The sequence below is a fragment of the Nothobranchius furzeri genome, chromosome 9 (genome assembly GCF_043380555.1).
Source record: "Nothobranchius furzeri strain GRZ-AD chromosome 9, NfurGRZ-RIMD1, whole genome shotgun sequence".
Taxonomy (NCBI): domain Eukaryota; kingdom Metazoa; phylum Chordata; class Actinopteri; order Cyprinodontiformes; family Nothobranchiidae; genus Nothobranchius; species Nothobranchius furzeri.
Window position 1 is genome coordinate 65,132,616 of NC_091749.1, and position 23,619 is coordinate 65,156,234.

The window sequence follows — 23,619 nt, forward strand, 5'->3', positions numbered from 1 at the left end:
GTGTTAAATGTTCCCACGAACCGGGCTTCAGTTGGGTCAGTAAAGGTCCTGACTGTGACCACGTGAGAGGAACTGAAATGATGACTAAAATCAAACATCACCATCTGTAGTGTACAACACCTATAATGAACTAGTGGGAATAATGAGGATTATAATGAGCTGCTGCTGAACTCAGCCCGACTCAACAGAACTTCAGAATTCTCTGAAATTGTAAAATTAGTTTATTTCCAGGGTACGAATTACACAGAGGAGCCCAGTGAGACGGGGGAGGGGGCTTTATTCTTGCCCTGGTCCCCGAAAGGCCTTGAAACAGCCCTGGGTGTGGGACTGAGCTTCGAAAGTTGTCTGAATGATATCAAATTTATGAATATTACATGTGTAGATTATTGCTTTACGAAGTTAAAAACATGTCGGGATGCATCTACCTGAGTTTTCCCTTTCAAACTCTTTGTTTTGTTCTGTTGTTTTTGTTTGACGATTGCACGGTATTGCATGGTGACACTTTGAGAACGTTGGTGTGGTCGTGAGCAGGACGGAACAACGATCAGCACTCTGCGTCCTCTCTCCACTCAGAAGAACCCCGGAGAGCCCGCATTAGTAATGCAGTATAAGCAGAACCAGGATCTTTTTTCGGGCTCCTCCTGCGTGTGTGAGTTGAGGGCTTCCAGGGAAGCCCGTCACCCTTTCGGGTGAGCTGGGCTCCCCTTAGCTCTTTGTAATTTGAACTCTGTTTATTTCTAGTTTACATCATATTCTGAAACCCTAAAACTGGTTTAGATGACTTTTTTAAACTGAACTCCTGCAGATGTTCTGAGGTGTGAAACATCTGTCAGCCATTTTTTAAAGTAGCTTTTCTCGTCTCACGTTTAGTGAAACTGATCCGTTTTATTTTGCAGAACTCCAGAAATATTTCTGCTGGAAGACGTTTGAGTCCAGTTCTGAGTTCTGTAGAGGCATCTCCTCTTCAGACAGCTCAGTGGGGAGCAGATGAACCTCTTCTAGAATCTTCTTTAGCTTAAAATAATGTCAACACATTTTATTTAGCAGATGCTAAAATTAGAATGTTAATCCACCTGATGGTCCAACTAAACCTCCTCCAGCAGCAGGAACCTCTGCTTGACCTCATCGGTCACTCTTGTGGTTCTGGAGGAGTTCTGGTCCACAAATTCTTAGCACTCTAAAGGTCTCACCAGCTTCTGGTCTGGACTGACTGGACCTCTGTAGAACCTTGGCTATATTGTAGACCTGCTGCTGTGTTTGGACCATGGGTCTGTTTCATGACCCGTTTCTGGTCTGAACTTCAGATAATTGGATTCACACTGGACTCCAGAACTCTTTGGTCTCCAGAGGGGCTTGGTGGACTCAGTGAGTCCTATTGGGTCAGAACCAACCCAAACCATCAGCCCTCTGTGCTGACAGCTTGGATTAGCTGAGCAGTGTGCAGAAGACACTGCACCAACCTGTGCTGCCATGACCTTTGACCTTTAACCTGCTGATATGTGAAGTCTAACTTGGAGCACTTGTTGTTTTGTGTGGGAGTGGGGAGTGACCTTTGACCTCAAGGGGAACATCTCTGGATCCCTGCTCCTGAGGCCTTCTCTTTGTAGAATAAACAGCCGTTGACCTTTAACGGGTTGGTAGTTGGCTTCCCTGGAGTCAGTGGTGTCGTCTTCCCTTCGTGCGTCGACACGCGCCTGTATGCTCCGGAGGTGATAGGAGATGATGAGTTAATCAGCACACCTGAGCAGCAGCTGCAGGCTTATCCAGGTTAAGCTCTGATGATTAACTGTTTTATTTTATAGCTGTCACACAGGTTTAGTGTGTGTGTGTGTGTGTGGGGGGGGGGGGGGCATTCTTTTAACCAGACAGTTTGTTTCACCTTGTGTTGATTGTGATATAAAACCACAGAAATTGACACGTGTTTATTTGTTCCAGTTGCTGGTTTGATGCAGATGAAATCATTTTGATTTTTAATATTAATGATAAAACTCTTAACGCCTGTACCCCCCTCCCCCAGTGCCTTTCCGTGAGGCTCCGGCCTACTCCAAACGCCGGCGGGGTCCTCACTCTGGCAGCGGAAACGGCCAGTCCCCCTCCTCCTTATCAGCGCCGCGGGTCCTCCTGCGCTCCAACAGCGACAACAACCTCTCGGTCAGTCAGCACCAGCAGCAGCACGGTTCTCCTGGAAACTGGGCTCCCCATCAGCAGCAGCGCCAACACGCCCAGCCCCACCAATACCGGGCCCCCCAGCAGGGTCACCCGCAGCCTGGCTCCTCAGCTTTGCACCGCAGCTTGTCACCCCAGCTGGTCCAGCAGATGCCCAGCGGCAGCCCAAATGGCAACGTGGTGGTCCGAACCATGGGGAGGGGGGCGAGGAGCCGCTCTCCCTCCCTCAGCCGGCTGGGGGAGGACAACAGGCGGGCTCTACCCTCACAGCGCCAGCCAAAGTGAGTACCTGTTCATCTCTCCTATAAATAAACGTGTTAAAATATTCTTTTAACTTTGGATTTGTTTTTCCTGCTTGTTTCAAGATGAAGAATGAACGAAATTCCAGTTTTAAGTGGAAATGGCCAAGTCTATAACTGTATAACTGAAAACTACACAAAGCAAATAAACAACAGGTCACACGTGGTTAATAGATAAATAGATAAAGAAGAAATGATGAAATGAAATAGAATTTAATAAGAAAATAGAAATGTTTAAAATGACACAACAAACTATTTCCAGGATGAAAAAAACCTTCTTGGGCATCACAGAAACATTTAGAGACTCTCAACACTCACTACACAAATACAGTTTCTGTTTTACTATCAAAATAAAGTGTCCTGGAGTGAATTGATAGAAACTGCCCAGCATTTGCAGTGCTTTTATTTTGAAAGGCTTGCCTCTGCCCCGTCTAACTACCGAGTAAAAATGAATAAAAAAAACCCTTTGGTGCTAGAAATATGTCAGTTGACTCATTTTTATCAGGTTCCATAAAACGTCAGAAAAGCATCATTTTCTTAGTTTGATTCTCACGATTTAAATAAAAATCAGGATTTCTGTTACCAGAGTGAAAAATGAAGCTGAGAACGTTACGCTCTTCTCTCCTCGTACCCCCCACCCACCCCCCAAATGTAAAGCACATGACATGCTCCTCTTCCTCAGGAAAACGTGTCATCTACAACAGCCTAGCTTCCCGCCGTAACCACGGTAACAGTTGCCATGGCTGCCTGCACATCCTTTGTGAGTGTGTGGAAGTTTCACGCTCACACTCATTGAGAGAAAAGCGGCAGGTTTGTGACGCTCTGCGTGACGTGAGATGGGCGGCAGTCTGAAGGCGATCTACCTGTGGATCCTGATGAAGACCCCCCCCCCCCCCCCCTTTGGATTCTGTTGGCAGATGGACGCGTTGGTTCAGTAGAACCGACACCGCCCACACGCTGAAGCTCACTTCACTGAACAGATACTTTTCTATACATTAAAGGTGTGAAAACAAATCTGTAGATTAGAAATGAGATGAAGGGCAGCATGAGGAAGAGGAGGAGGAGGAGGAGGAAATGAGGAGTGAGAGAGGAGGAGAAAATGACGGAGACGGTGGGTAGGGGCAGTTTTCTGAGGAGTTCATTGTTGTTGATGAGAGTCCCAGATGGGATCATCAGCTGAGCCTCCATTAGCCGTAGAGGCACGCCGCTCCAGAAGCTGGTTCCTGCACGCCGGTTACGTTGCAGCCGTTTCTCGGAGTGAAGGGGATGCTTTTTTGAGATTTTATTATTATTATTCTGGTTTAGATCATCTGTTTATTGGAGAATTTTCGCTGTTACTTTTCTACTTATCGATCACTCATTATCCTGTTATAGCAGCAGGAGACTGGATCACAGGAAGGAGCAGCTGATTAACAGCTCCAAAGCCCAAACTGTGAACCCAGATCCCCGTCAAGTTAAGGAGGAGGGGAGGTATTTCCTCCCAGGACATCCTCATGCCTCGGCTGGCTCCTTTGATGGTGGAAGAGCAGCGGCTCTGCTCCAGGTCCCTCCTGAATGCCCAAGCTCCTCACCCGGAGCGCTGAAGGAGAATTCTCATCTCCTCCATGATCTCCTTTCAGCCATTAAAGCTCACGGCTGCAGATGAAGTTAGAACGTACACTTAGTGTGTGAGTGTGTGTGTGTGTGTGTGTGTGTGTGTGTGTGTGTGTGTGTGTGTGTGTGTGTGTGTGTGTGTGTGTGTGTGTGTGTGTGCGTGTGTGTGTGTGTGTGTGTGTGTGCGTGTGTGTGTGCGTGTGTGTGTGTGTGTGTGCGTGTGTGTGTGCGTGCGTGTGTGCGTGTGCGTGTGCGTGTGCGTGTGCGTGTGTGTGTGTGTGTGTGTGTGTGTGTGTGTGTGTGTGTGTGTGTGTGTGTGTGTGTGTGTGTTAATAAGGATAAATGTGGTAATGCTTTGCACATAAACTGCCTTAAAGCCCAACAGAGACTCACACATCAGCAGGAATCCTGATTTAATGAGATACAGGAAGCCAAGCTGTGACTACAGCTACACACACGTGTAAATTTAACTCTTCTGTCTGTTAACGACTCACTTTTTCGAATATCAAGGCGTCCAGTCATGAGATCTGGTGGTAAAATGCATCTTCTTGTTTAAATGTACAGAAAGGATCTGAGAACTAAGAACCTTGTGAGTAACTCTCGGCCCACTTCCAGAAGTCAGCCCAGTGACGACGTTCCTGGTGTTCCGGTGATTTTCCTTTTCTTGAGACAAATCGAGGAGCTGCTCTGTTGGACCGGATGACGGGTTCCTTTCAGAAAATGGTGTCTGATTGAGGACTTTCCAGCTGCGGTCCTTCAGAGAGACCATCCAGCTCCAGACGATTTAATCACCACCTGCAGAAGCTTAATGTTCACTCACTTGTTTAAAGCAGGTGTGTCGGAGCAGGATAGTGGTCCACTAGGTCTGGACTAATGTGGGCACAGAGCTGGTTCTTTAGCTTCTTCGTTTGTCCATGGCAGCACATTTAGAGAAGTTCCTTCATCCAGGGTCCAGGAGCTAAATCCAGACCTCCCTCTCCTTAGAGCCCCTCTCCTCCTCGTTGATGATCCTGCAGTGATCCCAGACCAGACAGGATCTAAATTCCTGTTTTGGGTTTCTCAGAGGGGAGGAGGAGCTGCTGAGCTCCTCTTCTGATCTCTGCAGCTGAACCTGACTAGCCCATGGAAGATCATTTCATCTGCTTGGATTCGTGATTTGGTCCTGATCTCAGACCAGGTGACGGTTTAGATGGACCGGTAAATCCAGAACCTTCTTCACCGCCCCAGACCATCAGAGGAAGTCCTGATCATGTCTCCTCCATCCTCCATCATTCAGAAATATCAGAACCCACGAGAAAACATTCCACCTCCTCCCAGTGGAGAACCAGGAACACTCCTTTTGGACTGAGTGCCTCTGAGCAAGGCACTGCAACTCCTCGTAACGCATTTTACCAGAAGGATCAGATGAGACCAAATCAGATTTTCTTTGATTTATTCTATAAATATCATTTTTAATTCCAACTTCATGTGGAGCCACATTTCTGTGTTCATGTTTACACGCGTGTTATTTCTCTCTGAATCAAATCAAATTCAATCAGCAGAATTTTATAACCTCATCAGACTCTCCGAGGAAATCTGCTGTGTTGTGATTGAGTTAGGTTTGGAATGCGGCTCCTCCTCTGAGGTCCGCTCTGAACATCATCAGCCGGTGTTTTAGCTGAAAAGGTCTCCAGCTCTCGGTGGTCCTTTGCCCCGACACACAGGACGCACCTCATCTCTCACCACCTCGAGCTGTTGCCATGACGCCCGGAGGCTGACTGACAGCTGTCACGGAGTGACACTGAGAGAGAGAAAAGGAGGACTGTGGGCTCACACGAGTCTGTGTCATGTCAAGAGGGAGCGAGGGAGAGCCACAGAGATGCAGTTGTGTGTGGGAGGAGGCGCGCAGGGGGGAGCAAAAAGTATTATTAGAGCTTTAAAGAGTTGCTGGGTGGGAGTTCATGAAAGAACTCGGCACACAAGATGAACTGAAAAAAAGACATCTTCAACAGCGAATCAAAAGCTGCTTTAATGAACGAAGCTGCTAATCAACTTTAAACACGTTATCATTTAGCTTTTAGAATACTTATGGGAACCTGTTTAAGTTTATAATTCTCTCACTAGCAAACATGGGTTTGGTCCTGGGTCACCCCCACGACCAGACCTCCTCAGCTGGCTCCCCCTGGTGTAGAGGAGCAGCGGCTCTACTCCCAGCTCCTCCCTGTATAAACTAAAGCTGAGTCTTGAGGGGGAAACCCGTTTCTCTGTTCATGATCTTGTTTCAGTCATCACCCAAAACTCCTCTACTTGATGCAGGTCTGAAAATCCTCGTGAGACGTTTGTACTGCAGGGCCATCGTCTAGCAGAAGGTTCTAGAGCACGCAGGTCCAATGTGTGGCTCAGGAGCCATTCGTGGTCTTCCGGGTGATTTATGCAGCCCCCATTTGTATTTAAAGGATTAGGAATTTTGTTTTGACACTTTCTAACATTTTTAGCTTCAGCTTTTTACTAATATGCCCATTTTGGACTTATTTGGGGAAAACAAACGTTTTATTTTTTGGGGGCCCTCGAGGACTATTAACGTGGTGATTTTTTTCCCCTCAGCTTTAAAGGAATACCAGGCAGTTTTGCTTGCTTTTAGCACCCCCTAGTGTCTGTTATTAATTCTCTGTGGTTAAACCAAAAATGAAACTTATCTTCTTTCTATGAGTTTGTCTTTTTAACACCTTAAAGGAGAGGTTCATCACTAAATCAAACAAATCAGCTGTGTTCACGATCTAAAACAAGCAGGAAGCGTTCTGGAAGCAGACTGCAGCTCCACTCCACTCCACAGCTCCCGCCACCAGCAGAGAGCGGCCTGCCAACTCTGTAGTTGCAAGTGCGGTACTCTGGCCACAGAGAGTGGCGGGGTCTGACTGACATTTCATTAACCCTGTAAAGGGTCATTTTAGCACAAACTGGCTAAAGAAATTATTTTAAAATATGAAAAAGTCGTACCCCTTTAAAAGTTGAGGTTTCTCTGCTTCAACTGCAGCTGATTTTAATCAGCAGCTTCTGCAGAGCTTGACTCCAGGACCAGGGTCGGAGACCTCTGGTAAAGCTTCCTGATCTTAGAGACTTCTCCCTTCTGTCTGCTCTCCTGAAGTTTCCGTACTTCAGTCTAGTCTGAAACTCAGCCCAACCAGGAAAATTTAAAAGTCAGATATTTAGTCAAACGTAAACATGGAGCTGCAGACACCAGGACTCTGGATAAACTGCAGGAATTCCCTTCAGGCCTTTTAAACATCACTTCCAGCCGCTCCAAGTCCACAGCTGCAGCTTTCCCTCGGAAAATGTTGGATCAGCCTCAGCAGGTGCTGAATGGGGTTAGCTCTCCAAAGGCACAACGATTTGAGGAGGAGTTCAGTCAGCAGGACAAGGTGACCCACTTACTGGAACAAAAACCTCTCCTTCACACATCCTTCCTTCACTCCATTCTCCTCTCTTAATCTAGTTTTCAGCCCTTTCTCCTGCCTCCTCTTTGCTCCGTCTTTCCTCCTCGCAGTTGAACAAACTTGGTTCTGATCTCAGATGCCATCGGACCTGAACCCAAACCAGAAGTTGGTTCATTCAGATCCCAGTTAAACCCGTTAATGTTTATTATTTTAATCCCACTTGATCACCTGGTGCAGTTCTACAGTCTGACCACTAAGTGGCGCTAGACTCTCACCTTTCCTCCTCCTCCTCCAGCTCTGTGGATCAGCTCTCCATCACAGATCAGAACCACTCAGATCCAGCTGGTTCTGGTCTCCGGTTTGAGATTTAAAGCGTCTCTGTGGGTCAGAACCAACTGGGTCTTCTGTCACCAGTAATTAAAAAACATAAATGGTGTTTAGATCAGACTTTAGTTCTTTAAATTTTGACATATATAGAAATATATTCTATATATTATTTATATTATTATAAATTCTTTTGGTTTATTTTAGTCTGAATGAAACACAAGGTCTGATTTGTAAAACAGGAGAATTCTGGTGGATCCAGGTGTAAGCAGGCCCAGCCCCTCCCCCACCCACCTGACCAGGTGTGTTCTTGTTTCTCGCCCCGTCAGCCCGAGCAGCCACGGCGAGCCGGTCGGCACCAGGAGGAAGCTCTACAGCGCCGTACCGGGGAGAATCTTCGTGGTGGTCCGCTCCTACACAGCTCAGGCTGAGGGGGAGATTAACCTGTACAAGGGTGACCGGGTCAAAGGTGAGTCAGGAGGCCTATCTGCTGCTGCTGTCTCTGTTAGCTCGTTATCATTTAAACTGGATCACCTGTAGACCTGCTTTACCTTTTATGTTATCGAATTAACCTCGACAGAAACTCTGTGATGTTTTTAACAAACTTTTGTTGTAAAAGTTAATTAAATTTTCATAGGATCGGATGTGTGAGAGAATCTTTAAATGGTGCTGATGTATTTGTTTTTTCTCGTGGTTCTGATCCAGTTCTGAGCATCGGAGAGGGGGGGTTCTGGGAGGGCAGCGCCCGCGGACAGGTGGGCTGGTTTCCAGCCGACTGCGTGGAGGAGATCCCGGCCAAGGCCACCGACGAGAGGAGCTGTGAGTAGCATCGCCTGCAGCTGTCAGGAGAACTCTGTTTTACTGAAGGTTCTGATTCTGATGGGATGTTAGGGGTTCTGATGGGTTCTGATGGGATGGAGACCCAGAGAGCAGCTGAGGAGCCATGGACAGATTAGGTCCATGTGTTACATTTAAACAAACATCTCCAGTAGTTAAAGCTTTAAATGCACTTAAATGTTAAAACGAATCATCCGGAAACTTTTCTGTTCTGATTAAAAAGTGATTTTATTTTGTGAAAACAGAAACCATTTTCAGCTGTTCAGAAAACTGGTTCCTGTTTTATTTCTCTACAGTTCTGAGTTTAATCTGGTCTTTTGTTTACTTTGGGATTAGCAAGACCTCGTTAACATAAGAAAAGGCGTATTTAAAAACTCTGGGTGTTTAATACTAAACATTACAAAAAAATAAAAATAAAACTAAAGTAAAGAAATGAGGACGACAGGCCGTCGGGATGGATGATTCTGATGTTGGAAGTCCGGTTGGTGGTTCTGAAAGCTGCATGGATTGAACGCAGCTGTTCAGCACATCAAGCATCTGCTTTCTGACTGGATGCTTTGACTTGTGACGTTAATCCACCCAATTAGCATGTGGTTCAAAACTAGGAAGGAAAGTCTTGACCAGTCACAGAGGGTGTCTGGCAATCTCTGGATGTGATTGGATAAAATCCCCCGATGTTCTGCCGAGAAAAGAATTGGTCGGGTCTGAACCACTGGTACCGGTCCCAGATCGGTCAGTTCTGATTCACTGGGACCGGTCCCAGATCAGTCGGTTCTGAATCACTGGTACCGGTCCCAGATCAGTCGGTTCTGAATCACTGGTACCCGTCCCAGATCGGTCGGTTCTGATTCACTGGCGCCAGTCCCAGATTGGTCGGTTCTGAATCACTGGTACCCGTCCCAGATCGGTCGGTTCTGATTCACTGGCGCCAGTCCCAGATTGGTCGGTTCTGAATCACTGGTACCCATCCCAGATCGGTCGGTTCTGATTCACTGAGACCGGTCCCACATCGGTCAGTTGGAACCACTGGTACCGGTCCCAGATCGGTCGGTTCTGATTCACTGGTACCGGTCCCAGATCGGTCGGTTCTGATTCACTGGGACCGGTCCCAGATCGGTCTGTTTGGAACCACTGGTACCCGTCCCAGATCGGTTGGTTCTGATTCACTGGTACCGGTCCCAGATCAGTCGGTTCTGATTCACTGGGACCGGTCCCAGATTGGTCAGTTTGGAACCACTGGTACCGGTCCCAGATCGGTCGGTTCTGAATCCCTGGTACCGGTCCCAGATCAGTCGGTTCTGAATCACTGGTACCGGTCCCAGATCGGTCGGTTCTGATTCACTGGGACCGGTCTCACATCGGTCGGTTCTGAATCACTGGTACCGGTCCCAGATCAGTCGGTTCTGAATCACTGGTACCGGTCCCAGATCGGTCGGTTCTGATTCACTGGGACCGGTCCCACATCGGTCGGTTTGGAACCACTGGTACCGGTCCCAGATCGGTCGGTTCTGATTCACTGGGACCGGTCACACATCGGTCGGTTTGGAACCACTGGTACCGGTCCCAGATCGGTAGGTTCTGATTCACTGGTACCGGTCCCAGATCAGTCGGTTCTGAATCACTGGCGCCAGTCCCAGATTGGTCGGTTCTGAATCACTGGTACCCATCCCAGATCGGTCGGTTCTGATTCACTGAGACCGGTCCCACATCGGTCAGTTGGAACCACTGGTACCGGTCCCAGATCGGTCGGTTCTGATTCACTGGGACCGGTCCCAGATCGGTCTGTTTGGAGCCACTGGTACCGGTCCCAGATCGGTTGGTTCTGATTCACTGGTACCGGTCCCAGATCAGTCGGTTCTGATTCACTGGTACCGGTCCCAGATCAGTCGGTTCTGATTCACTGGGACCGGTCCCAGATCGGTCTGTTTGGAACCACTGGTACCCGTCCCAGATCAGTCGGTTCTGAATCACTGGTACCGGTCCCAGATCAGTCGGTTCTGATTCACTGGTACCCGTCCCAGATCGGTCGGTTCTGATTCACTGGTACCCGTCCCAGATCAGTCGGTTCTGATTCACTGGGACCGGTCCCAGATCAGTCGGTTCTGAATCACTGGTACCGGTCCCAGATCGGTCGGTTTTGACGTGCACAGAAAGAAATAAAAGTTTTTTTAAGTTATATTTTAATCAGCATTTGGTCTAAAAGTGTTTTATTTACAAAAAACAAACAAACATAAGAATAGTTACAACTGCCATGGGACAGTAATGTAAATAAAACACTAAATTTTTGTATTTTGTATATAATAATTGGATTGTATGTATATTTTATAAATATAACTTATAACACGGAGTAGTTCTGACAGATCCCCCCCCCCCCCCCACCCCCATCCCCCCAACCCCCCGATTACCCTAACCGCCCAGGTTGACCCTAACCCTGGTTGGTGAGGATGGGTCTGACACGTTCTGGCTCTAGCTGGAGTCCGTATGGATGCTGTGTGTTCCTGAGTGTTGGCACGTGGCTGCTGTTCCTGCAGAGCGTGAGCTGCATGTCTGTCTCTTTGTCCTCCTGTCTCTTTCCATGTCCCCCAGGCTGTGATGCGCAAAGCTAAGCGCTACGTTGCCCTGCTAACTCAGCTGTGCTCTTATTTCCTCTGGGTGCAGGCTAATGAACAAATCACGCCACGCTCCGTCCCTCACTAACACTTCCTTGTGCGTACTCTGGCTCTGAGAGTCTGAGAGGGGTTTTGGAAAGCCCTGCATCTCTCTGTCCTGCTCTGCTAATCTGTTTTATCCTCTGGTATTCTGCTTGCTGGCAGTGTTTAATTATTGACATTAGCACAAAGCTGAGTGATGCTGGAGTCGGCTCCCATCATCCATCAGCTCTCTCAGTCTGCCGCTGCCCTCAGGAGAGCGCCAACCATGATGGAGTCAGAGGGGGGGGGGCACTCGTTCTTCTGTTCGCTCGCTCGGGCTTTTTGCCTTCTTCTGTGTGGCTTAGCCCAGAGCCATCGGTGCCGGGAGCTTCCCACTCGCCGGGCTGCGGCCAGATTCCCTCCAGGCCCGCCTGGAAAGGAGGCCTGTCCGGAAACCGGAGGGCAGCATGGCGGTCTGCAGAGAGACTGCCTCAGCCATGGGTCACCTGTGTGTGTGTGTGTGTGTGTGTGTGTGTGTGTGTGTGTGTGTGTGTGTGTGTGTGTGTGTGTGTGTGTGTGTGTGTGTGTGTGTGTGTGTGTGTGTGTGTGTGTGTAAACTACTGGAGGATTAATGTTGGTCTGAGTCTTTAATCAGTTTCCAAACATCCATCTGTCCTTTTTCCGAACACAATATCGTTTTTAATTCTAATGAAAACAGAAACACGTTTGCTGAGAGGCGGATAAAATCTGTTTGTGCATCAAACACGGAGCAGAAGTCGACTCTCAGTCAGCTTCTGATGCAGGAAACTCTGAACTGTGCTGGAACTTTTCCTAAAACTTAATGCTGTTTTTATTTATTCAACAAAAATGACACAAAGTCTTTTATTCCTCCAGCATGAATCTTTTTATCCAACGATGTTTTTCATTCATTGAGTGCATAAATATAAATATAAGAGAGTCGGGAGCGCCTCCTCCAGACCTGAGGCCAGAAATCTGGGTTTAGGTCTCTTCTATCCTGGCGTTCCTCGGCGATGATGGAGGAGAGACAGACTGACGAGTCGAGACTCCTGCACTGCTGAAGCCTTTGGTCTAGTTTGTTGTAGTGAATGTTATTTTTCCAGACTGAGACACTTTCACCTATAGTCATGGACATGGTCATAATTTTCACTTTAGAAGTGGGGGGGACACGGCGGGGGGGTATCTTTACAGTATGCTCTAATGGGAAACAGGCTTCAACACAAACGGTTGTTTTCCGCTTGGTCCTAGAGCTCAACCAGTGTCAATTTAATACAGCGTAATATTGTTTTGGATGGTAAAATTGCAGGGCTCAAAATTTGACTTTGGAAAAAGTGGGGGGGGGCATGTCCCCCCCCCCCCCCCCAAAAAAAATTACGTCCGTGGTCATGGAATCTGGATCAGGACCAAAAGAACCAGATCCTGAATCTAAGCTTCTGTGTCAGGTTCAGCCTATGAGATGAGGCGAGGAGCTCCACCATCCGGGAGGAACTCGGAGTAGAGCGGCTCCTTATCAAAGCTGAGGTGGTTTCAGTCAGGAAGCCTCCTGGTCTCTTGTCTCTGGAGGTTGTCCAGGTTCTGGAAGGACACCCCAGTGCAGACCCAGAACTTTCTGGAAGGATTACAGATCTTTTCCAGTGTGGGAACTACTTAGGATCCTCCAACTGAAATGTTAAATATTTGATTTCATTTCTGTGATTCCATTTAGTCTCAGCCTGGTTTCACTAGTCTTAGAGCAAACATTCCCAAGTCTGCTCTTCCTGAAACTGAGTGATTCCCATCCAAAACCTTCTATTATCTACTGAAGATTGTTGTAGAGTTTTAAAATCTAGAAAGCAAATAAAAGCATCCCAATGGAAAATGAATCAAATAACCAAACAGAATAATCTGATTTAGCTTAGAGATGTGCAGCGGGATGGATCAGAATTCCTGTTTGAAGGATTCTTGTTGTTCCAATTCCCTCATCTCATTCTCACATCTCTGGAAGTTTAAGAAAGGCTGAAGACAGGAGAGAAGGCCTGGGGGGGAACTGAAGTGGACCGAATGTTCAAAAGAATCCATTAGAGCTCTCTCTTACACACACACACACACACACACACACACACACACACACACACACACACACACACACACACACACACACACACACACACACACACACACACACACACACACACACACACACACACACACACACACAATGTGCCGATGCTGAGGATGGACTATTATCTCTTCATTCCTCCTCACAAACACTAATGTTTCTCTTTTCTTCTTCAATAAACAAACAAACTCAAATCTGACTCTTAATCCTCTGTTTTCCTTTAATCTCCATCATTTCCTCCAAGCTGATCTGGAGTCAGGGAGGAGAAAAAAACATTCCTGCAAAGATGACGAGATCCCAACGGGATCAGAGGAGTTTCTGTGAAAGTGTGACAGCTGGTGTGAGAGAAAATGTGAAGAAAGAGACGATCGGATCAACGTGAGACGGACTTAAAACGGGCAGAATTCAGCTGCTCCGGTTTGGACCCTGTTCTGTTCAGATGAGTTGTAGAGTTCCAGAATGGGCAGACTGGAAATAAAACAGAAAAATAAATATTTTTATAATAAACTATAGAAAAACAACATTTCATGTCCGAATCGGAAGCGCTTTTTCTGGTTGTGTTTTTTAAATCAAAAGATCTGAAACAAGGTCACATTATTCAGTCAGAGAGAAACTCCGTCTGATTGGCTGTTAGCAGGTGGAGCTCCGCTCTGATTGGATGGCTAGCACATCAGTAAGCTGTTTGAACTCAGACATAAATTATTTAAATCTGTAGTAGCTCAGGAGGTAGAGCGGGTTGTCCAGTAATCAGAAGGTTGTAGGTTCGATCCTGGCTCTCTTGTTGTAGAACCGAAGGCGCTAAACAGATACAGGCCATTTACCAAACATGTTATTTGTTTTTTTATTTTTAATATTCATACAGAGATTTATAATGATTCCGTAGAAATCTGGGTCTGACCCAGGGTCTCCTACCCGTACAGGAGGCATCTGGATCAGAACCACCTCAACAGATAATGAGGAGGCGTAGCTCTCCTCCTGGATGAAGGAGCTCCTCTCCTGATCCCTCATGCTGAGCCCGACTACCCCACGGAGGAGGAGGAGGATCATTTCAGCTGCTTGGATCTGGTTCTGTTGGCTTTGACTATTGGGCCATTCCCATCTGTACTGGGTCGGCCCGGGCCGGGTAGCCCCAGTCGGCCCCAGCCTGGCCCGGTTGATTCCACACATCCTTGCCTTAAGCCCATGTGGGCTGATTCTACCCACCGATCAGAGGCTTGCTCTAATGGAAGGTGTGAATTTGCTGTCAGCAGTGGGTGTGTTGGCCCTCGCCGGCCTGAAGCAGACCCCCTCGAGAAGAGGGCTGAGAATGAGCCTTGGGTGGCCCGGAAAAATACCAGGCCACCCAGATATGTAAACAACCTACGCTACCCGGCCCGGGCTGACCCGGTACAGATGAGAATGTCCCATAAGTTGGGTTAAGATGTTCAGGTTCATCACCACAGACCCGATAAGACCAAGTCCTGATCTGCTGGTCCAACTCTCCTCTATCCTACCATCACTCAGGAACGTCGGGATGCAGATCTGCCCCTCTGGAGGCAGAGACTCTCTCCCAGCTCCAAAGAAAAACCAGATTTGGGGTTTTTTATAAAAGTTAGACTCCAAAAATGTTCTAGTTTTAGTCAAATCATAAATTTTCTTGAGAAATATTCTAGGATGTGGGACGGGTTTTCCTGATGTTCCTGCTTTTATTTCCATAACCATTGAAGCTGAGCTGAACTTTTCCATGGAGTTCCTGGTCCTCACGGCTCTTCTCAGCAGCTTTGTCTCAAACATGATTCAGAATCTCCGTTATGAGGCGTAAATGTTTGTTTCTGGTGTGAAACCTGATTTAAAGAGTTTTTATGCAAACAGCAGCTAGCAGGTGGCGACACACGGATGTGTGTATTGACCTGATTCTGGTGTGATCTTTTTGGCAGATTCCCGAGCGGATCGAGCTGACAGACGGAAGCTCTTCAGACATTACACCGTGGGCTCCTACGACAGCTTTGATGCCTCCAGGTGAGACTCGCACCAACACGCTCGTCCTCCAGTCACGTTTCATCCTCCGAGTGCGGCAACAGAATATAAAACAAACATTTAATCATGCAAACTTTTTTTTCTTTTTTGCTTGGACGCGGTTTGTTGTAGAAACGTTTTCCCGTTTGCATCGTAGTCATTTCAATTCAATTCAATTCAAAAATACTTTATTAATCCCAGAGGGAAATTGATTGCTGTAGTAGCTCAGAATAATAATAATAATCAAGTCGTCAAAGAGTTATTGTATATTACAATGGCTGTTGGCAGGAAGGATCTCCAGTAGCGGTCAGTGTTGCAGCCAAACTGAAGAAGCCTCTGACTGAAGACACTCTTCCGTTGTCAGACAGTCTTGTGAAGGGAATGCTCAGGGTTGTCCATCATTTTCTTGATTCTCTGGAGAATCCTTCTTTGCATCATCTCCTCCAGCGGTTCCACAGTCGTCCCCAGAACAGAACCAGCCTTTTTTATTAGGCTGTTGAGCCTTTTCAGGTCCCTGCTTCTGATGCTGCTACCCCAACAGACGATGGCTGGAGAGATTACACTCTCAACAACAGACTTGTAGAAGATCTGCAGCATCTTGCTACAGACACTGAAGGACCTAAGCGTCCTCAAGAAGTGCAGTCTGCTGTGTCCCTTCTTGTAAACGGCTTCGCTGTTCTTTCTCCAGTCCAGTCTGTTGTCCAGGTGAACTCCAAGGTATTTGTATTCCTCAACCACCTCCACTTCTTCTCCCATGATGGAAACGGTGTTTGACTCTACCCTGTTTCTTCTGAAGTCTAAAATCATCTCCTTTGTTTTGTTCACGTTCAAGGTCAGATGATTGTTTCCACACCATGCCACAAAGCGCTCCACCAGCTCTCTGTACTCAGCTTCCTGTCCATCTCTGATACACCCGACAACTGCAGAGTCATCTGAGTATTTCTGTAGATGACAGGTCTCTGATTTGTACTGGAAGTCTGAGATGTACAGGGTGAAAAGGAATGGTGAGAGTACAGTCCCCTGTGGTGCTCCAATGTTACTGATCGCCTGGTTTGATGTGCAGATCTTCAGCCTCACAATCTGTGGTCTGTTTGTCAGGTAGTCTTTAATCCAGGCGATAGTTGAGGCCCCCACCTGTGTCTTCTGGAGTTTCTGGCAAAGTACATCAGGCTGGATTGTGTTAAATGCGCTGGAGAAATCAAAGAACATGACCCTCACAGTGCTGCCTGCTTTGTCCAGATGACAGTGGGTTGGTTGAAGCAGCTGGATGATGGCATCTTCAACTCCAACTCCATGGCGATAAGCAAACTGCAGCAGGTCCTGATATGTTCTAGTTTGCTTATTCAGGTGGACCAAAGGAGTCTCTCCAGGACCTTCATGATGTGGGATGTCAGGGCAACCAGTCAGTAGTCGTCATTGACTGATGGGCGAGTTTTCTTTGGAACTGGAACAAGGCAGGATGTCTTCCACAGGACTGGAACCTTCTCCTGGGCCAGGCTGAGGTTGAAGAGGTGCTGCAGAATCCCACAGAGCTGCTCTGCACAGGCCTTCAGTCCTCTGGGGCTGACACCATCTGGACCTGCAGCCTTGTTCCTGTTCAGTCTCTCCAGCTGCCTCTTCACCTGACTTCTAGAGACAGATAGGTGGGAGGGGGAGGTAACTGGGGCAGCAGCATCTCCTGACTTGGTTGAAGACAGATTTATAGAACCAGAAGAGTCCATGACTGTGTTAGAGGACAAAAGAGCTGGCGTGTGACAGGAAAATGTTGGATCAGAGGAGGATGGGATGTCTGATTGGCTGGGGACAGGCGAGGAGAATGCTGGGTTTGTTCCTGAACTGAACCTATTGCAGAACTTGTTAAGTTCATTGGCTGTGTCCAGGCTGCCATCTGTGCAATCCTTCCTCTGCTTGAAGCCTGTGATCTTCTTCTTACCTGACCAGACATCTCTGATATTGTTCCTCTGTAGTTTGTTCTCCAGCTTCTTCCTGTATGCATCCTTGCTGTCTCTGATCTTGATCTTCAGTTGCTTCTGTATACTCCTCCATAATTCCCTGTCTCCCTCCTTGAAGGCTCTTTTTTTCTCATTTAGCAGATTCTTCAGTTCACTGGTGATCCAGGGTTTACTAGCGAAGCATCTCACTGTTCTGGTGGGTATGATATTGTCCACACAGAAGTTTAGTCAGTGGCACACCCAGTCATGGCATTGATGTCCTCTTCATATCCTTGGCAGAGAGTCATCCAATCTGTGGTCTCAAAACAACCCTGCAGGGCTTCTTCAGCGTCCTGTGACCATTTTCTCACAGTTCTTCTTGTCACAGGTTGCCTCTGAACAAGTGGTTTGTATTCTGAGCAGAGAAAAACAAGAATGTGATCTGAATGTCCCAGAGGAGGTCTTGTTTTGGACATGTATGCATTCTTTACATTTGCATAACGCAAATCCAATGTCTTGTTTTCTCTGGTGGAGCAGCTGACAAACTGTTGAAATGTTGAAAGTGTAGCAGAGAGCGAGGCATGATTAAAACCCCCAGATATAGCCACAAATGCATTGGGGTGCTGGGTTTGTAGCTTAGCGACAACAGAACTGATGGCATCACATGCATTTTCAGCAATGGCTGAAGGTGGAATATAAACGGTTGCCAAGACAACACTGATGAACTCTCTTGGCAAATAATATGGGCGACTACTTACTGCCAAGAGTTCAACATCTGGGCTGCAGAGACGACATTTCACTGAAACATGACCTGGATGGGAGCTTTCTTCAGCTGAATGAAGGTAAGACTGAGATCCTCATCTGTGCCCTAGACAAGCAGGTTCCCAAAGTCAGAGACTCTCTTGGTCAGCTTGCTTCCCACACCAAACCTTCCTTCAGGAATCTTGGCATGACCTTTGACCCAGCTCTCACCCTGGATTCTCATGTCAGTTCTCTTGTTCGCTCTTCCTTCTTCCATCTCAGGAACATTGCTAAGCCGAGTCCCATTCTGTCTCGCTCTGAACTTGAGACAGTTCTCCACACCTTCATCTCCTCACGCTTAGACTACTGTAACTCTCTTTTCACGTGTCTGAGCAGAACCTCCCTTAACCATCTACAGGTGGTTCAGAATGCCTGTGCTCGGCTTCTGACCAAGTCCTCCAAACACACCCACATCACCCCGCTTCTCCTCCAGCTTCACTGGCTGCCAGTCAACTTCAGGGTTCATTTCAAGATCCTGGTTCTGGTCTATAGGGCCTTACATGGACAAGCACCATCTTACATTGGTGATCTTCTTAGTCCCTACACCCCTAGCAGGTCCCTGAGGTCCAGTGACCAAAGCCTACTGGTTGTGCAGCACCAGGCTAAAGACCAAAGGTGACAGATCATCTGCTGCTGTGGCCCCAGACTCTGGACCTCTCTCCCCCTGAGCCTGAGATCAGTGGACTCAGTGGTTTTTGTATGACCTTCTTCAACCCCTCTCTCTTTATTCTGCTCTCCCACCTATTCCACCTTCCTCAGGATCCACTGATTTCCCTCTTTCCTATTCACTCTCTCTCTTTCTTAACATTTTTTCTTTTAAATCCCAATTGCCTATTTTTGCTCATTTTAAATATATTTTAAAACATTTTCTAAATGCTTTTTTATATTTTTACTTTTTTTTTGTGAAGCGCCTCGTGATTTTTATCTTGAGAGGCGCTATAGAAATGATATTTTCTTCTTCTTCTTCTACCATCTGTTGTTGGCAAGCACTGCCACCCCTCCTCCTTTTCTTTTCCCACTACTCTTCAGATCTCTGTCTGTTCGTACAGTCAGGAATCCTGGCAGAGAGAGACGCTGGAATCGGGGGATATGGTCCTGCAGCCACGTCTCAGTGAAACACATAACACTGCACTGCCAAAACTCTGGCTGAGTCCTTGAAAGGGCTTGGAGTTCCTCCATCTTGTTGTCCAGTGATCTCACATTGCCCATTAAGATCGATGGAAGAGATGGTTTGAATTTCCTCTTTCTCTGTCTCTGTTTTGCTCCCGCTCTGCATCCACGCTTCTTGCGTTTTAGCTCATTTAGGATTTGTGGCTTCAGTTGAGGTATTATTTCAGCTTTTCCAATGTTAATCAGCTGCTCCCGATTATAAACCAGCTTGTTGCCATGGTTACGCATCATAACAAATGCTCAAAAAGTGAAAAAAGTTAAAACATAGTAGTAAAAGTCCTCCAAGTTTCACAGCACCTGAAACAGAAAAGTAAAATGTACAAAAAATAGTTTTTCTTGAGAAACTAGAATAAAAAATGTCAAAGAAAAGGCAAAACTTACATATATTCAACAGAGCTACTCCAACATGCAGCCGCCCAGAGCAGCGCAGTTCCGGTTTCATAGGAAAACGGTTTGATTTAAGGATTCTTCCCCCGTTTCTCTGCTGGTGCATCCACTTAACCGCACACCCAGTACAAACTCCTGATCCAGACCTCATCTCTTCCTATTTCCCTTCCTGTTTAATTGAAATCTACAGAAAAGCTCCAGAGAAGATCCAGTTCAGAAAGAAAAGAGGATTTTTGCACCAAGCTGAATCCCCCAAATCTGTCCATTTCATCTCAGCCTTCGATGCTTCTCTGATCCTACGACATCCACCAAACGGAAACTTAATCTGACATAAATAACCATTCTTATAAAATAAGAAATTAAATGGCTGAAAACAAAAACAAACAATTTTATACTCTTTTGGGATAAAAAATTTATTTTTTCTGAATTATTAGCATTTTTAAAGCCATTCTGTGCAACTTTTTCTTATTTATAAGCATTTTCTTGATCCAGTGTGTGCTAAAACGACCCTTTACAGGGTTAATGAAATTTCACTCAGACCCAACCACCCCTGTGGCCAGAATACCACACTTGCAACTTCAGAGTATCCAGGCTGGTCCCTGTTGGACTTAGAAAAGTGGAGCTGAAATGCAAGCTTTTATCTTGTGATGATTTCTAAATGATTCTCACTTCCTCCCCTTCTGGAGGCTGCACAGGTCTAGATGGCAGAACAAGGGCAAAACACGCTGCTGATGGGTTAGATAAACTTTAGTTAGTTAGTCGTGGCTCAATAATATTTATTTTGTTTCAGATTCAGTTAAAATTTGGTCTCATAATTCTATCCTTCCCAAACAGCCCTTTAACTTCTGTCTGGGATGCCCTAACTGAGATTCTTCCCCCGTAACCCGGACCCAGATAAGCGAAGGAAAATAAACAAAAAAAATTTATCTTAAGTTTTATTCACCACCAAACAATTCAATGCTGCCACCTGCTGATGTAAATCAGTACCTATAGTAAATTTTGAACTCTATATGTTTAAAGAACAAGTCCCCCCCCCAAATCAACTTTTGTCTTCTGATAAACTATATATAAATGTGTGTCTAATCGTGCTGCAGACACGTGTAGTTAATAGTTTTGTACTTTAGTACATTTTTGTTAAAGTTTTAATTATCTGCCTAAAACTGTGAGTGTTGTGCCGTTGTCAGGTAAAAACTCTGCACTGCATTTGAATTTAAATCTGCCATTGCTATTGGCTAAGAGGTACCCTAGAATGTTAGCTGGTACCATATGATGTCACAGTGTCATTGTGAGCCTGTGTGTGTGTGTGTGTTTGTTAGCGGCTCCGCCCTCTCGGTCTGCTAGGCAACAGCATTTGTTGCATTTTTCAAACAGGAAGTGGAGTAGTACTCTGGTAGGGGGTGACTTGCTCTTTAAGTTCTATATAAACAGAAAACTTCTGCTATAAAAAACTGTTTGTTTTTTTATCTCAAATCAGTCATTCAGAATGTAAAACTTTATAAGGATGGCATCAATTTGTAAACAAACCATCATAAACAGCCTATTGGACAAAACCCGTTTCTGATTCATATCAAATATTTATGGATAACTGATCTAAAACAAACAGAAACAAGGATCTAAAGTTGATCTAAATTATAGTTTTTAATCTTCAGAATGTTTTTGTGTTTGAGTCTAAATGTGGAAACGTGCTGAAGGACAGCGCGACACTTCCTGCTCCCTCTCCTCCGGCCCGACCGGGAGCTGCAACTTGTTTTGTTCTCTAACGATGTGGCTCAAGGTGAACCATCTCCGCTAGACATGCCTAAACCTTCATGTAGTTTGACCTTTGACCCTTTGGGTGGATCCTTCTCTTTTAATGAAGCAAATCTTCTCCTTCCTCTTGTTTTTTGTCCTCGAAGACTGAAACGTTGATCCTTTTCTTTTTATGGAAAGCTGACTTTTCTGAGGCGCTCGCGTCAAACCCTTCGGAGGTCTTTAAAAATTCATGTTTGTTTTTTAACTGGCAGTCGGGACGTTGAATTGTGCATGAAGGAGGAGGAATTTTCTTCTCCTGTGATGGTGGGCAACAGAAAGGCTCAACGCAGATTAAACTCAGACATGTTCACCAAAGCTTTGTTTTTCATTATTCTGGCTAGAATGGAAGTTTTATTCTTGATTTATTTTGGGAAAAGTAAAATAATGAAGCAGTGTTTTGTGTTTAAAAAGTACAGATTGCAGTTTTTTAGCCTTGCAGCCAAGATGCTGGTTTTAGCTGCTAAGAGCTCCTGAAGCATCTTCCCAACACATCCGGGTTGGAATAAAGACAAAACAACCCAAAATAAGCAGAACTCTTGATGATGATTTAGAGATCAGGGGCGCTCCTCTATTGTTGTACTTTGATGTGCGCCCAGGCCGAGACTGGGTGGGCACTCGCTGTGATGGATGAAATCCAGACGTGGACCTCCCTGCATGATGCATGAGCTCTCTGAGATCTGGGAGGGAACTCTGGCTGGAGTTGTCGCAGAGCACAAATAGATGCAGCCAGTAGGAAGGAGCTGAGAGTGCTATGGCATTCGAAACTCAGTATGTCACAAGCTTCACAAACGTTCTACCAGCACACTCGTCACGTGTCGGAGGAGCTCCTTCATATTCTGATAACCTGTCTGACGTAGAGCATCAACATGTGACCTGTGTGCTATCCAACCAACCTCTCCTCCAGTCTATAAATACTCCTCAGCCTCCTGCGATGAATCTCAGGTAGAGGAAGCTTACGGTTCCTTCTTCCTGCAACCCCCCCCGCCACCACCACCACCACCACACACACACACACACACATTACTTGTTGAATGAAACAATGCCTTTGATACAGGATCCTGTGACCCATTGAAGAAACCTCTGTCCAATGTGTGTGTGTGTGTGTGTGTGTGTGTGTGTGTGTGTGTGTGTGTGTGTGTGTGTGTGCGCGCGTGCGTGCGTGCGCGTGTGTGTGTGTGTGTGTGTGTGTGTGTGTGTGTGTGTGTGTGTGTGTGTGTGTGTGTGTGTGTGTGTGTGTGTGTGTGTGTGTGTGTGTGTGTGTGTGTGTGTGTGTGTGTGTGTGGGAATGCTGTGAGATAACCTTCAGTGTGTCAGCAGTGCTGGCCTCCTTCCTCTCCAGACAGACTGCGTTGCTAAGGGAACAGTTGCTAGGATGGCAGTAGCTGCTCTCTCTCTCTCTTTCTTTATTCGTCCCTCTCTCTCTCTTTCGGTCCCGTCCCACATGTCTATTCAGTCTAATCTTCACTCCTAATACAAACTGAATCATGCACCCTAGCAGTCACTGCCTCAAGTCGGAGAAGCAGACTCAACCTTCTTGTTTGGATGCCAGCGTCGCTGACGGCCCCGGCCATGATGGTTGCTGGAAACCAGAGGTGGAGCTCAGCATTTCTCTCCATGTATGTTCCAGAAAAAGCAGACTGCTGGGTAAAAAGCTGGGGAGAAGATGTCAGCTGCGACAGCTGAGTCAGACTAAAAGAGCGCCCTTCCTGTTGGAGTAATCCTACTGTTGAGACGCTGCTGCATCACTTCATGGAAGATTTCTCATAAACACAGCTGCAGCTCAGCATTCACAGCTGTTGGTGCTGCAAATGAAAAAAGATCAAAATTCAGGCTCTTATGTTTTCATAATGCGCAAAACAAACTGTATTTATGGGATTATTTTGTTGCTTTAATTGCAGTCATTTGGGATTAAAAGAGACACACAGGATTATTCATTAAAGCTCTTGAATTAATTTGTTTGTAAAGCTACGAGTTTACACAGAAACCATTTAAAAGTGCAGTTTACTTGGAAATAGACCACCCCCAGACCCCTGATCAGATCAGTGTTTGTTAAACACCACTGAGAACTGGAGCTGTACACAAGCAGGATCTATAAACACTAGCTAGCGGTCAGGAGATCAGTTAGTGGAATCAAAACAGGCGAGTGTTTGTAAACGCTGTTTCATA

General features: G+C 46.3%; 1 protein-coding gene across 3 annotated transcripts in view; it reads left to right on the top strand.

Annotated features, from left to right (window-relative positions):
* LOC107381573 (SH3 and multiple ankyrin repeat domains protein 2) overlaps window positions 1–23,619 on the top strand; it is a 269,418-nt gene that overhangs the window by 179,629 nt on the left and 66,170 nt on the right. For all 3 annotated transcript variants that reach the window (XM_070555052.1, XM_070555054.1, XM_070555053.1), the window contains 4 exons: window positions 2,018–2,447; window positions 8,125–8,264; window positions 8,501–8,614; window positions 15,295–15,376. In XM_070555052.1, the coding sequence (XP_070411153.1) occupies window positions 2,018–2,447; window positions 8,125–8,264; window positions 8,501–8,614; window positions 15,295–15,376 (766 nt within the window). The remainder of the gene's footprint in view (window positions 1–2,017; window positions 2,448–8,124; window positions 8,265–8,500; window positions 8,615–15,294; window positions 15,377–23,619) is intronic.